The 14,237-nt window shown below is 37.6% G+C and overlaps 1 protein-coding gene across 1 annotated transcript in view; it reads right to left on the bottom strand.

Moving 5' to 3' along the window:
• Positions 1 to 225: 225 nt before the first annotated feature.
• The window catches only part of LOC130572010 (probable phospholipid-transporting ATPase IIA), a 39,380-nt gene continuing 25,368 nt past the window's right edge, over positions 226 to 14,237 (bottom strand). The window contains exons 19-28 of the mRNA XM_057363408.1: positions 13,620 to 13,718; positions 12,379 to 12,468; positions 11,831 to 11,975; positions 10,116 to 10,180; positions 9,305 to 9,460; positions 7,780 to 7,844; positions 6,393 to 6,501; positions 6,242 to 6,299; positions 2,557 to 2,760; positions 226 to 743 (exon numbers count right to left, since the gene is read on the bottom strand). Of these exons, the coding sequence (XP_057219391.1) occupies positions 607 to 743; positions 2,557 to 2,760; positions 6,242 to 6,299; positions 6,393 to 6,501; positions 7,780 to 7,844; positions 9,305 to 9,460; positions 10,116 to 10,180; positions 11,831 to 11,975; positions 12,379 to 12,468; positions 13,620 to 13,718 (1,128 nt within the window). The 3' untranslated portion in view covers positions 226 to 606. The remainder of the gene's footprint in view (positions 744 to 2,556; positions 2,761 to 6,241; positions 6,300 to 6,392; positions 6,502 to 7,779; positions 7,845 to 9,304; positions 9,461 to 10,115; positions 10,181 to 11,830; positions 11,976 to 12,378; positions 12,469 to 13,619; positions 13,719 to 14,237) is intronic.

Raw genomic sequence — 14,237 nt, 5'->3', positions numbered from 1 at the left:
GAACACAAAACCGCTCAGACATTTCTCAAAATATCTTCTTTTGTGTTCCACAGAAGAAAGAGTCACATACAGGTTTTAAATAACACGATGGTGAATAAATTATGACTGAATTTCTATTTTGGCTGAACTATCCCTTTAATTGTGCAAATTTCTCCTTTTCGTGAGAATATAAATACAAAGCAATCCACCGAACTTGAAATCGAGATGCGTAACAATAATATATTGTTAATAATTAAAGAAAAACCTTCCAGGTGACCCGAGCACATTCGATGTCCCTTTGTGTCATAAATGAATCCCAAAGCAAACCAGTATGTTTAGTCTTCCAGGGAGAGTCATTCAAAGAGTCGAATCGGATGATTCAGACTAAATGGCTCTCAGACGTCTGGTGACTACGAGTGTCCACAGACATTCGGAAGACACCTGCTAATGCTATTAAACTGACACTTTAACCAAAGAAACAAAACCAGTCCAGTATGATCTAATAAAACTCACACTTTTAGTAGCAGAGAGTTTAGTTTAAATGGGTTAGAAGCTCTGAATCAAACCAGAAGTTCCAGTCTTGTGTTAGTTGTGAGGTTGGAGATGCGAGGGGGGCTCTGGTGGTCTTTAAGAGGTAAGTTTGGAGTAGCTCGGAGGGGAGAACCTTCGCCGCAGGTATTTGAGGATGTAGAGAGGCAGACAGCTGATCAAAGTGATGGCCGTCACCTTCCAGACGAATGACAGGGTAGTGATGAAATACACATCTGAGAGAGAGAGAGAGAGAGCGAGAGCGAGAGCGAGAGAGAGAGAGAGATGTAATTACTCAGATGTTGTTCTTTGTTCGAAGTTGTATTTCATTTTATAACCAACTTAGTTAATAATATTGACTTTTAAATGAACTTAAATAAACTTTAAACTTGACAAATCTGAGACATTGTTGAGATCTCTTCTGAAACATTTGTGAGATTTCTGACTCTCTTTCTCGGGAGAAATATTTGAGACGCAGATGTCACAGATGTAAGCAGACGTTTCCATTTGCTCTCCATTTAATCTCATTGATGTCTAGGAAAAGTACTGTATATGAGATAACAAATTCAATAAAACCAGCAAAACAATAAAAAACACCAATTTGTGAATATGTCACTCCAGTCTCTCCTTTCTCGTCCGTCTCAAGTCAGACGTCTAGACAATTACACAAGCTCATGCAAAAGTCTTCAAAACGCTTCCCATCAAACTCCCTTCTTCAGATTCCCGCTGAATAAGCCTTCGCATCTTTATTTAAACTTTGGTTCCCAGAAACGCAAAGAACAACACCAAAACCTAGTTTGAGAACCACGACCACAGTCAGCACGGGAGAAGCAAACGGAGATCAAACGCTGAAATATGAGCGGGCCACACGAAGTCGTGCCATGGCTGGAAAGCAGCGTCACGCAGCGAGAAACGGTCAGACTTTCTTTATTTAATGTGGTAATGTGCCACACACCAGCAGATCTGGCGCTGCATGTCCGAATGCCTCATCGGCACAACTGAAAGAACACTTGTTCATGTGCTGTGAACGTGAGCCCGGGACCGACACAAGCCATCGACACCATCATGGATCCATCATCTTCTCTGCCAGCGGTACCCATCAAGATTCAAGGGTGGGCAAAAAGAAATCGGTTCTGGCTTTCTACAAAATGTTTTAAAAGACATGCATAAACCCGTGTGAAATCTCTATGTCTCTTGCTATTTCTTCATTGGAATCCGAGAGGCAGTGTGATAAACACAGAGACCTTGGCTCGCTGACAGCATCGGTCCTGCAGGAAATGAGAACAGGCTTGTGGTATTTCCCTCTGTAGCGTTCTGAGGTGCTGCGGGCCGCTCGCTACATGAACACCTCTGTAATGCTGACTCAGGGAGGACGCTTGGTCAACTTGATCAGCTCAAATATAGCTCACCCTACGGACTACAGGAATGACTTGCGTGGAATTTGGCCGCATGCTTCACCTGGTCGCATCTGAAATTCTGACGTAAAACGAGTTACATGACAATAGGACGTAATGACGATAATAGGATATTAGACAGCGGTAAAACCTTGAACCCTTAGATAAAGAAGGTCATAGTGCTATAAATCCGAAAAAAAAAGATGACGGTCATTATGCACTCACAATACGATAGAAAAAGAAACATGCTTACTATAGAGAAACCATGCTAACCACAAATTAATCATTGTTTTAATACAGTAACCATCATTTCTTACCATGGTATTTGTAGTAAAAGTGTGGTTATATAAATAGTAATCAATCTGGCAATAAAAACACGGTGACTACACTTTTACTATAATAAAACCATAAAACCATGGTTCGTTCTCGTAAGGGATGGACCTTCAAAATGAGTGTCAGCAAAATCTAAAACTGTTAAATAATTATTGTACATAAATATTCATACCGTAATATAAACTACATGGAATAAATGTGCGATAGTAAAATCTACATTGTAATTTAAGGTGCTGTAACTTAATTTTTTACTCTTATATATTCACAAGAATCAAAGCACAAATCTAGATTTTTTGACATGTTTTTTTTGACATGTACTCACCGATGAACTCGTGTAAGAAGACCAGAGAAGCGATGTAGCAGGCCAGACTGAGGAGCTCGGCCACTATCATCAGCCAGTGCCAGGTCTGCACGGTCAACGCCACCATCAGGAGCTCGGTCAGGATCAGAGAGGTGAAGGAGATCGCCACGATGTGCACAAACTCTGACTCGAACAGCAGCAGAGCGCCGTACATGATGATGCTTCCTAAAAAACAACAACACTGCGATGATTCTATCAGCGCTGAGACCCGCTACACATTCTCTAAATAAAACCTGCGACTTTGGTGTTAAAGAGATTCGCTAACAAGTTTGCATAATGTAAAAAATATATATAAAATGGTGTCAGACAGATAGCATCAAATTTCAATGGGATTTTAAGTTGATGTGTCGCCATATTTTGATTTAGCTCTTATGGGTTTGTTTTGGTTTAAATTTGGCTAAATATACAAAAAAATTATAGTTTTCTTACAGAAACCAATCGTTTTGTTTTTTAACAAGACTTGTATTAACTTACTGGCCGTTTGTGCTTTTTGGAACATACTGTACAGTACATATAGCCCTAAAGTGATGGACATTTTTTTATTTGATAAAGAATTTGACTAATAAAATTAAAAATTTAGTGCTGTAAAATCCAAAAGAAATGTTTGTGTTTATACAATATACAGTATGTGTGTAGCGTGTATATTTATACATAAATATATACAGTGAGGGAAATAAGTATTTGATCCCCTGCTGATTTTGTAAGTTTGCCTACTTACAAACAAATGAAGGGTCTATAATTTTTATGGTGGGTTTATTTTAACTGATAGACACAGAATATAAAAAAATCAGGGGAAAAAAATGTTATATAAAGGTTATAAATTGATTTGCATTTCAGTCAGTGAAATAAGTATTTGATCCCCTACCAACTAGCAAGAATTCTGGCTCCACAGATTGGTTATGTGCCTATATGGACCACAGATTAGTCCTGTCACTTTAAGAAAGTACTCCTAAATCAGCTTGTTATGTATATAAAAGATGCCTGCCAACAGAATCTGTATCTTCCAGTTCAACCTCTCCAACACCATGGTCCAGACCAAATAGGTTTTAAAGGATGTCAGCGACAAGATTGGAGACCTGCACAAACCTTGAATAGGCTACAGACAGAAGCTTGGTGAGAAGGAGACAACTGTTGGTGTGATTATTTGGAAATAGAAGATATACAAAATAACTATCAAATGCCCTTGTTCTGGAGCTCCCTGCAATATTTCCCCAATGGGGTAAAGATGATCATGAGAAATGTTAAAGATCAGCCCAGAACTACACGGAAGAAGCCTGTTAATGATTTCAAGACAGTTGGGAACACAGTTAGCAAGCAAAACATTGGTAACACATTGGTAACACGCTATGCCACAGTAGACTGAAATCCTGAAGCACCCGCAAGGTCCTCCTGCCCAAGAAGGCCCGCCTGGCTCGTCTTAAGTTTGACAATGAACATAAAAATGATTCAGAAAAGGCTTTGGCGAAAGTGCTGGCACTGCTGTGAGACCAAAATGGACTCCTGTGTTTGGAGGGAGAGAAATGCTGACTATGAGCCCAAGAACATCATGTCTACAGAGAAGCACAGTGTTGGAAACATTCTGCTTTAGGGCTTTTTCTCTGCTACAGGTATACAGGATGACTTCACCGCATTGAGGGGCTGAGGGACGGGCCCATGTACCGTAAAATCTTGGACGAGAACCTCCTCCCCTTAACTAGGTCACTGAAGATGGGTCATGGATGAGCCTTTAACATGACAAAGACGCAAAACATATTGCCAAGACAACCAAATAGTGGCTTAAGGAGAAGCACATTAAATGTCCTAGCCAGTCTCTAGACCCTAGTCCTATAGAACCTCTGTGAAGGAGGCTAAAACTCCAATTTGCTGAGCGACAGCCAAGAAACCTTAAAGATTGACAGAGGAGTGGACTAAATGTATCCGGACACATGTGCAAACCTGGTGACCAACTATCAGAAATGTCTGACCTCTGTGCTTGCCAACAAGGGTTTCTCCACAAAGTACAAAGTTATGTTTTGCTTGGGGATCAAATACTTATTTCACTGACTGAAATGCAAATCAATTTATAACCTTTATATAACATTTTTTTCCCCTGATTTTTTTAAATATTCTGTGTCTATCAGTTAAAATAAACCCACCATAAAAATTATAGACCCTTCATTTGTTTGTAAGTAGGCAAACTTACAAAATCAGCAGGGGATCAAATACTTATTTCCCTCACTGTAAATGCGTAAACGTATACATGCAAATATATATACAGTGGGTAAAATAAGTAATGAACACATCAACATTTTTCTCAGTGAATGTATTTCTGAACGTTCTGTTGACATGACATTTTCAGCACATGTCAGTAACAACCCAAGCAATCCATACATATAAAAGAAAACAAAACAAATCACTTCAAAATTTTTTTGTGTGAAAAAATGTTTTGTGTAATAAAATGGAATGACAGTATTGAACACGCTTACTGATTTTTTTTAATACTTCATACAAAAGCCTTTATTGGTAATGACAGCTTCAAGACGCCCAATGACAAGGGGCGGGATTGCTTTCTAATTACTGATGGTGTCTTGGCTTTCCATGCCTTTTCGCACCCCCCTTTCTTCATGTGTTCAATACTTTATCCCCGTGTCATTCCATTTTATTACACATTACTTTTCTTTGTATGTATGCATCACATTACTTGGGTTGTTCCCGACACGTGGTGAAAATTTCATGTCAACAGAACGTTTAGAAATATATTTACGGAGAAAAATGGTGACGTGTTCAATCCTTATTTTACCCACTGTAAATATATTCAATTGATAATTAAAAATGTACATCAATCGTGATGAATCCATTTAAAAGCACTAGAAATGATATACATCTTAGGCATGAGGACGAACACATTTTGAATTGATATTTTTAGCTGAATTATCTCTTGAACAAGCAAATATGGGCAGTGACACAAGGTAGAAAAGCCTTTCCGTGGATTCATCTCGTTTTAAAAGCATCTTCCTGTCCTGAAGTGTTTGTTGACCTTCGCACTTCAACACAAACACTGCAACCTTTGAAAAACCTCATTAGTTCATAAACGACAGTTGAAATGATTTGACCTTGAAAAAAGACCGAATGAAAACACGCTTGAGACGGGAACCGCTCGCCAAACAAAAGGACATAACAGATCTGGAATAACCTGCGCTTAAGGTGAAAGCCGTTCGTGGACAGAGATTGATGTACGTGACGTTTCTTTCAAAAACAAGCCGAAGGCAGAAAACACCGCGGAAAGTCTAAAGCAAACAGAATCACCTTACAAACGAAAGGAATGCCCACGTGTGACGCTACAAGATTTACACACAAAGAGCTCGGGGTGGAGCGCTCCGGCTCCCCAGTTTCGTCTCAAGAAGTCGTGGAAAAAGCACCGTGGCTTATTCGACTTGCAGCCACAGACACAAATAAACCATTCAGTCCGGGCGAGGACAAGCGTGTGCGTGGGTTTTGTTTGGATCCTGTGAGATCGTCTCTTGATTTGGACCTTTCCTGTTTTCTAAACAGAGTTACGCTCGGGTCAGAAGAAGAAATAAATGATCTACCCCATTTACATCACAATTACCTCTCGAGCAAAGGTCAAAAACTGTCATACAGTGAAATCACCAGACTCTTTGCTTACCTTGGTAGATACTGATCAACACCCATATCAAAAAGGTTTTGAACGAAAGAGGCCGACCCTAAAAATAGAACAATTATTATTATTATTATGCACAAAGAAAAACGAGTAAACAAACAGTCTGTAAATATGAATCTGGCAGGTTGACGGCTACCTTCAGAAGATCCTTATACAGTTCAGGATATAACATGGCCACCTCAGACTTGACATCTTTATCCAAAACCAGAGAGAACACTGGAAACATCGTGTAGATAGTGGAGTACCTGCGGTCAAAGTCGGCCATTTTTATGTAAATAGCAAAGAAAAAATATAGAAAACTGTCCTGGAAATCTATATTTGGAACCACAAAAAAGTCGAAAGAAAAGCATAGAATATGAAGTAAAGAATATACATTACTATAGAAATAGAATGATAAAATAGTGTCTAATGTAAAGTATCTTTTGGTTTACTTAAAGTGTAACTTTGTTGAATTTTAACCAGATTTGTATCGTTACATAAATGAACAATGTTCTCTTTTTCTGTGTTATGTGGACCAAGAAATGCAAATTTATTTGACAGCAAGTTGTCGAAAGTCCAGATAACATGGAGAAAGAGAAAACACTGTTCATTTGTGTATATTATATAAGCAGGTTAAAATCAGCAAAGTTACATCTTATAGCACTTCAGATACTTATCTTAACATGAATTTAAAGGGACAGTTCACCCAAAAACATTTACTCAACCTCAGGTTGTTCCAAATCTGTATACATTGTTCGGTTGAACACAAAGGAAGATATTCGGAAGAATGTCCGAAACTAAACAGATCTCATCCTCCATTGACTCCCATGGTATTTATATTCCCTAATATAGAAGTAAATGGGGGATGAGATCTATTCGGTTACTGACATTCTTTCAAATATCTTCCTTTGTGTTTAGCAGAACAAAGACATTTATACAGGTTTGGAACAATCTGAGTAAGTGATGACAGAATTTTCATTTTTGGGTGAACTGTCCCTTTAAGACAAATGACGTCCAACTGGCATTACCCGTGAAATCCTACCCAACATCCCAAATTATACATCATTATTATAAGCACACTGTTGGGAAGAGAGACTGATTTATTTATGTTCTTGCCAAGTAACTGATTTTTTTTAACTTTTCACCAAAAAAGTTATGAATTACAACTTTGAGTATATAATTCAGCTGGTTTGCTAAAGTCAATCCTCCACAATCAACCACCACACACATTTTATTTCCCAAACAATGACTAGAAGGGAAAACTTTGAGTGAATTTCAGCCTTTCCTCTGACTGTCCTGAACCTTCTTGCAACGTCTTTCATCATTTTTGCTGAACTGAGACTCAAGTGAGTTCGGCTTAACCCTTTTCTCATTTCAGCCATCACAAAGAATCTTTTGATATAGGTCGGCTTCAGCGGTCCGATTCAAGCTCGGCCGCTGTGACTTTCGGATGGAGGAAATCTCTAAGCGAAAATGTCAGAACGGACTGAAACACATAGTTGAAATACCAACGAGATTTCACAGAGAGCAAATGAGTCACTCACCCGATAATGAGGAAACCTTGATAAAGTGGAACAGATGCAAAGTAGAAGACTGAGGAGAATACGGCCTGTGGGACGCAAAACGTGAGATCATCAACCCACAAACTCACACGTGTCATATTTACAGATTTAAAGTCATAATATTTTGCAAAGGTGTATAATACAAATATCTATATATCACTGCGGAAAAAATGAAGAGACCATTCCACGTTTTCATTTAATCAGCATTTCTAGATGTACCGTGCTCAGTCCAGTGTCTGTCGAATTTTAACCAAATCAAACCTCAGGAGTGACAAAGTCATCCAACAGCAATGTGAAAGACTGACACGTGACAAGACACATGAAAACTGTGATAAAAATCCAGGTTATTGCATGAACAAAATCATCTTTAATGATGTGGTTTTCCTGGCGTTAGGGGTCAGCCGCATGATGTCATCAAATGCACCTCTTTCTCTGCACAAGTTAGTTTTGCAACGGGTTTATCGCGAAAGTAGTAGCAAAAGTCAAGGCGGGAAGATTTGAAACTGCAGTGACAGATTTGAGAGGGTGTAGATGCCTATTTGTGGTTGCAATTCAAATCTGAATCTAGGAAAACGTGTAAATATGTGCTATGCATTTGTATCTGCCAATGTATTTTTGTATCAAAATGTATCAAAACATTGACAGCACTTCTTGTTAAACGGTTTACTTTTGTAAGAAAACGCGAAAATAAGTAGTACAGTATGTCTAGCAGTTGTGAAGATGTGTGACAGTTTTATCTTAATATTAATAAATATTAAAAGTTCTTTACCGTCTACTATGTTTTATTGTTCCAGTATAGCAATGATCATATTTACAATAATTATATATAAAATATTGAATTTAATAGGCGTGTCTCACATTGTCCCACAGCAACATTAAAATCGTGTAGATTAGTGTACAATGTTTTATTCAAATAATTTATTCTATTTAGTTTCCATTTCATTAATTTTAACATATTTAATACTGGGGCATCCAAATGATTTGACATATTACAATTTTTTTAAAAAGGTAACAACAGTTACATTCCCTAGTAATTAGTTACTTTTATAATGATGTAACTCAGTTACTCACTATTTGTGAGAAGTAACTAGTGACTATAACCAATTACTTTTTATTTTTCTGATGTTTAAACTCTATCAACAAGGGTTTAGGAAAATATAAACAAATGGTTCAGTATATTGGTATATATTTATGTCACATCCATAACGCTGGAATTGCCCTAATGTGGTCCAAGTTAAAAAAAAAGAAAGAAATGATGGCACATGCCCTAAAAAACCTTTTTTTGGTACTTTGTCAGTGTTCTAACACCACATCAACATGTGATATTATTCCAAAGCACTTTAAATTAACATATGATAGCGTTTATTATTACTCAAAGCATAATACAAACTTTAATGGGTGTTATGGGAATGTGATGGAGCTCAGCAAAGCACAAGCTGTTCTTTTTGAAAACGCTGAACCCTGCTCATTTGCTACTCGACCTATAAAAACTCACACACACACACACCTGCATGGTGCTGATGCAGAGACTGCGATGGATGACGAACTGGCTCAAGGCCGCCGAGCGCTTGTAGCTGTTACGTCCGTGAACCATGAGCAGTCGGCCCAAGTGCTTGAACTGAGTGATGGAGAAATCTGCAGCCAGAGACGCCTGCTTCCCTTCCTGAAAACACAGACACAAACAAACACATTCACATCTTACAGACCACGAAAAAAAGAACACCGTTTCTAAATGAAGACGGGCTCTCCATATCCACATTAGTCATGAGTGACTCAATATCCATTAACCATTTCATAACGTCTCATTTCATTGACCTAGAAAGAGCGCTTGGGACACCACAACTAGGTCAATCTTGCTTTTGTAGTATTAAAGACTCGACATTATAAAACTGCTAAACATTTGACATCCAAGCTAACTGGTAGGGAGATTTCCTGAATATAGATCCTGTAACGTCTCTGTTATATAGAAGTATGTGGCAGCAAGTCAAAACTGAAATGCGGTTTTATTTCTGCAATGTGGCGTATTTCCTGCAGAAACAGGAAATTCAATGAGAAAAATGCCGGGCTGGATTTTATGGATTGTGTAGGGATACTCCCATCCTGAAATATCTTTGGAATAACAACTGCACAACATGACTGCTATTACCTGACTGTACGTCAATGCCGTTTTAATAGAAATGTGAGAATCTTCAGAATGTATGTAAGTGAGACGGTTTGACGCAGCGAGCGCAGATGGACAGAACGCTCCGGAAGCAGGCGACAGAGTATATGATAGTGTATGTGACAGGACTGGTGCTCGGGGAGGTGGTAGCTCTTACTTTGCCCTCCACTCCCACGCCACAGTCCGCTTCCTGGATCATGCTGACATCATTTCCTCCATCCCCTGAGAGAGAGAAAACGGTGAGAGATAAGAACCTGACAGCTGGTGCCATGACCCGGATGCAGACCTCATGTCAGTGTCAATACAACAGATCGAGAAGTTTATTGTCAACTTCTCTTCATTAAAATCTTAAATCTTATATATTAGGGAAACAGAATTTTTGTCACACACATCGGCCATGATTAGCATCTTTTGCATTCAATTATCAGCAACAACCTGAGTTGGTTGAAAAGAATTGAATTAGATAAAATCAGGATTGTTTTACAGTTCAGAGTTAAAACTTAACATGTTTTTTTAAACAACAAATACACACTGATCTTTTATGAACATTATAATATTTATTCAGATTCCACTTAAAGAAGTAGTTCACTTCAAAATAACCCCCCCTTTGACTTTCCATAGTAATTTTGATTCCTACTATGGAAAGTCAATGGGGGCTTATTTTAAAGTGAACTACTCCTTTAAAATACCCAAAAGTGAATATATCCAAAGCAACTTTATATATATATATATATATATATATGCATGTAATATATACAATAACTGGTCAAAGGTTTTTGGACACTTACTGACTTGTGTTTTTCCATATTTTGGAATAATAATAAACTCATTAAAATTATGAAATAAAACAAAGGGAACTATGGGAATTATGTTAAAATAAATAATGCTAAAACAAAAATAAAACGTGTTATATTTTATAATCTTCAGTATCGTCACCTTTTGACTAGAATTTGCAGAAATGTTTTCTTGTCAATTTATCAAGTTGAGGTCTCACCCTGAGATGCTTTTTAAACCAAATTAAAGGAGTTCCCATCTATTCTGTGCTCTTATTGGCTGCTCTTTCTTCATTATTCAGTCAAAGTCATCCATTACAAAAACGTATTTTATTAAATAAAATGTTTGGTTTGCAAAATTATATTTTTGTCTACTAAAACTAATTTCAGACATTTAAGCATACACTTTCAGATCAAACGTTTGTTAAAATAATGAGAAACATTTTACTCAAGTGTCCAAACTTTTTTGACCGGTGGTGTACTTTAGGAATATATAACATGCAATGAGTAAATGTGTCTATAGTGTGACAGCAAAAATTTAGAAAAAAACTAGAGATCTATCTTCATTGTTTTTTATTATAAACAAATATTAATAATATAAAACAATATATTATTTATAGATTGTTTTCTATTAAAAAATAAAGTTAAATTAGTAATTGAAGTAGAAAAAAAATTAAATAAACATTATTATCCCTATTATCATATATAAAACAAACAAGATTATAGTTGATACACGATTTATACTGTAAGATATATATATACACGGTTTTTTAACTTCCGGTCTGTTTGGTTATAATATTTATTTTATATTATTACATCATATAAATTGTTATTATAACAATTTGTTTTTTATATTTAATCTATACAATAAAATATTAATATCAATAAATAATAGTATATTAATAGCATTAAAACTACTCAACAGTTATTGATTCTTTGCAGAGTTCTACCAGAAGTTAAGTTTGGTCCACATAACGTTCGTTTATGTTTTTGCCACTGAAACAGTCGACACAGATATAATAAAAATCTAAATAAATCAAGAATGACTTCTATGAATAAATGAGTTTTAAACCGGTGTAAGAGGATGTTGGACACTCACCCACGGCACAGGTGAGTTTGCCGGTGCGTTCTTGTAGCAGACGGACGATCTGAGCTTTCTGTGTGGGAGCGCAGCGACAACACACGACCGCCGGACACTGACACGCCAACTCCATAAACTCATACTCATAATACTTCAGACACACCTGTCGAACAACAACCCAGCAATACTTAAGTCCACAGTGATGTAAACAAAAAAACAACCTGAGAAATTCGACTGTATAGCTGGTCAATGAATGTGTTATGAACATTTTTATGAACTTTTAGGAGGGGGCGGAATTAATCAAATAACCTTAATGAGATTCAATTATACCTGATCTTCAATTTCATTTCATTCCAAGCATAAATGTATCAGTATGTGTGTTTCCCTTCGACTTGAACCCACAACCTTTATGCTGCTAACACAACCCTCTACCAATAGTAGTAAACGCAACGTGACATAACCAAGACCTCGAGGCAGTTTAATGTTCTTTTATTCGGAGAGTATTAGATTCAGGTTTTCATATTTGCTTCTGCTCGCTTGTGGGGTCTATCAGATCAGTGCGTTACCTCCAAAGAGTCTCCTGATATCACCAGCGCACAGTCGTGTTTCCTCCTGAAAGCGTTGAGCTCAAGGTGAGCTTCACTTCGGGTGGTTACCTGCAAGCCAGAGAAGACGTGACGGTCACGACAGTTTTCTCACACTGTATAGACACGAGATACTGATCTCAGATAGCACAGCTGGACCACAGGAGTGCACATCAACTTTAACCGTCAGTTGTGTTCTAGACCGCACAACATCCAGTTCACTATCTGCTCAACTGTCGAGAACGAGAGGCTGATAAAGAGTTTCACACAGGAAATTCACTATTAGCTTTTGTTGTTCGTCCTACAGACTGTTTCATAGGAAGTCATTTGCCTAAAATGAGAATTATGTCATAATCATTCATGTCACACGGATGTCACAATATCAGATTTTTAAGACACGGTTGACCTTAAGAATATTCGATAGCAACATTATTGCGAGAAATATTTCCATAAAAAATCAATAAAAAATGCTAGTTTGCGTTTGCAACCTTGTCACATCCGATCTTTTGCCAAATATTTACTCTTCAAGTACAGAGTGCAAGATATACAAATGACACACGATCAATAACTGTAACATAATTGTCATTTTTCGTCAAACTATTTTTCCAAACATAATCTGGCCGACTAACATCCATTCCAAACCCGCCGCCAGCAGAGGATGTTCTCTGATCGGCGGACATTTGCACCACAACAATTCATCTGTCAATTTTAAACACAACGGAGTCTCAATCTGGATGCCAGTCGCAGGAGGAAGTCAATGCAGATGCCGACTGAACCCACCGGGAATGAAGCCACTGGTTTCATGTTGTGCCAGCCATTGTCTTCTGTTTCCAGGAACTCCTGCTACAGAGAAGATTCAACCTTCCTCCGAGCGGCCTATCTTTCAGTGGCAGCGTGTCACAGGGGAACTCCACAAGAGTTTCTAGAGTCCCGTTTACAGATACGAAGGCTTTCGGAAGCCACTTTCCTCCGTTTGGTTCATGAAAAGGTACAACTAAACTCAATGAGCTTCAGCGAAACCATCAGTTTTAAGGGATTAGATTCACTGAGACTAAATATGGATTTAGGCAATAAGGTACCAGAGTCTGTGATGTGAACAAAATCGTGATTTAAGTAAATAGTTTTGCAATGAAAACTAGATTAGTCAATGGAGTTAATGTGGAATTCAGAAAAAAATGAAATAATACAAATATAAGGAAAGACCTCTTAAAATAAGTACTTACAGGTCTAAACAAGTGGACGTCCTGATTTCGGGTCACCAGGTGGGCATTCTTAGCTGTGCAGGTCGCGGTCTCCAGTTTATCCCCAGTCAGCATCCAAACCTGGATGAGGAACACATGCAATTAAATTACACTGGACATCATACATGAACAGCTAAAGTCACATTTATTAGCAAAAGTGGTGATAACCACTTGCTAAAAGTGAATTCTTATAACCCTGGGTTAAAGGTTTGAAACTTGGGTTAACCAAAGGTCAAAAGCACAGTCTGAAAAGAAAAGCGCAGTTTTAAAGAAGACAATGCGAGGGTTAACCCAGGGTTAAAACCACAGAAGTAAAAAATAACCAAGGGTTAAAACTGCAGAATTAGAAAAATAATCCAGGGTTAAACCCGCAGGATTAAAAAATAACCAAGGGTTGCAACTTTAGAATTAGAAAAATAACCCAGGGTTAAAACCGCAGAATTAAAAAATAACCCAGGGATAAAACAGCAGAATTAAACAAATGACCCAGGGATAAAAACCGCAGAATTTAAAAACAACCCAGGGTTAAAACCGCAAATTAAAAAAACAACCCAGGGTTAAACTGCAGATTGAAAAATTACCCAGGGTTACAATGAATGT

The sequence above is a fragment of the Triplophysa rosa genome, linkage group LG21, assembly GCF_024868665.1.
Source record: "Triplophysa rosa linkage group LG21, Trosa_1v2, whole genome shotgun sequence".
NCBI classification, from domain to species: Eukaryota; Metazoa; Chordata; class Actinopteri; order Cypriniformes; family Nemacheilidae; genus Triplophysa; species Triplophysa rosa.
This window is presented reverse-complemented; position numbering and strand designations above follow the sequence as displayed.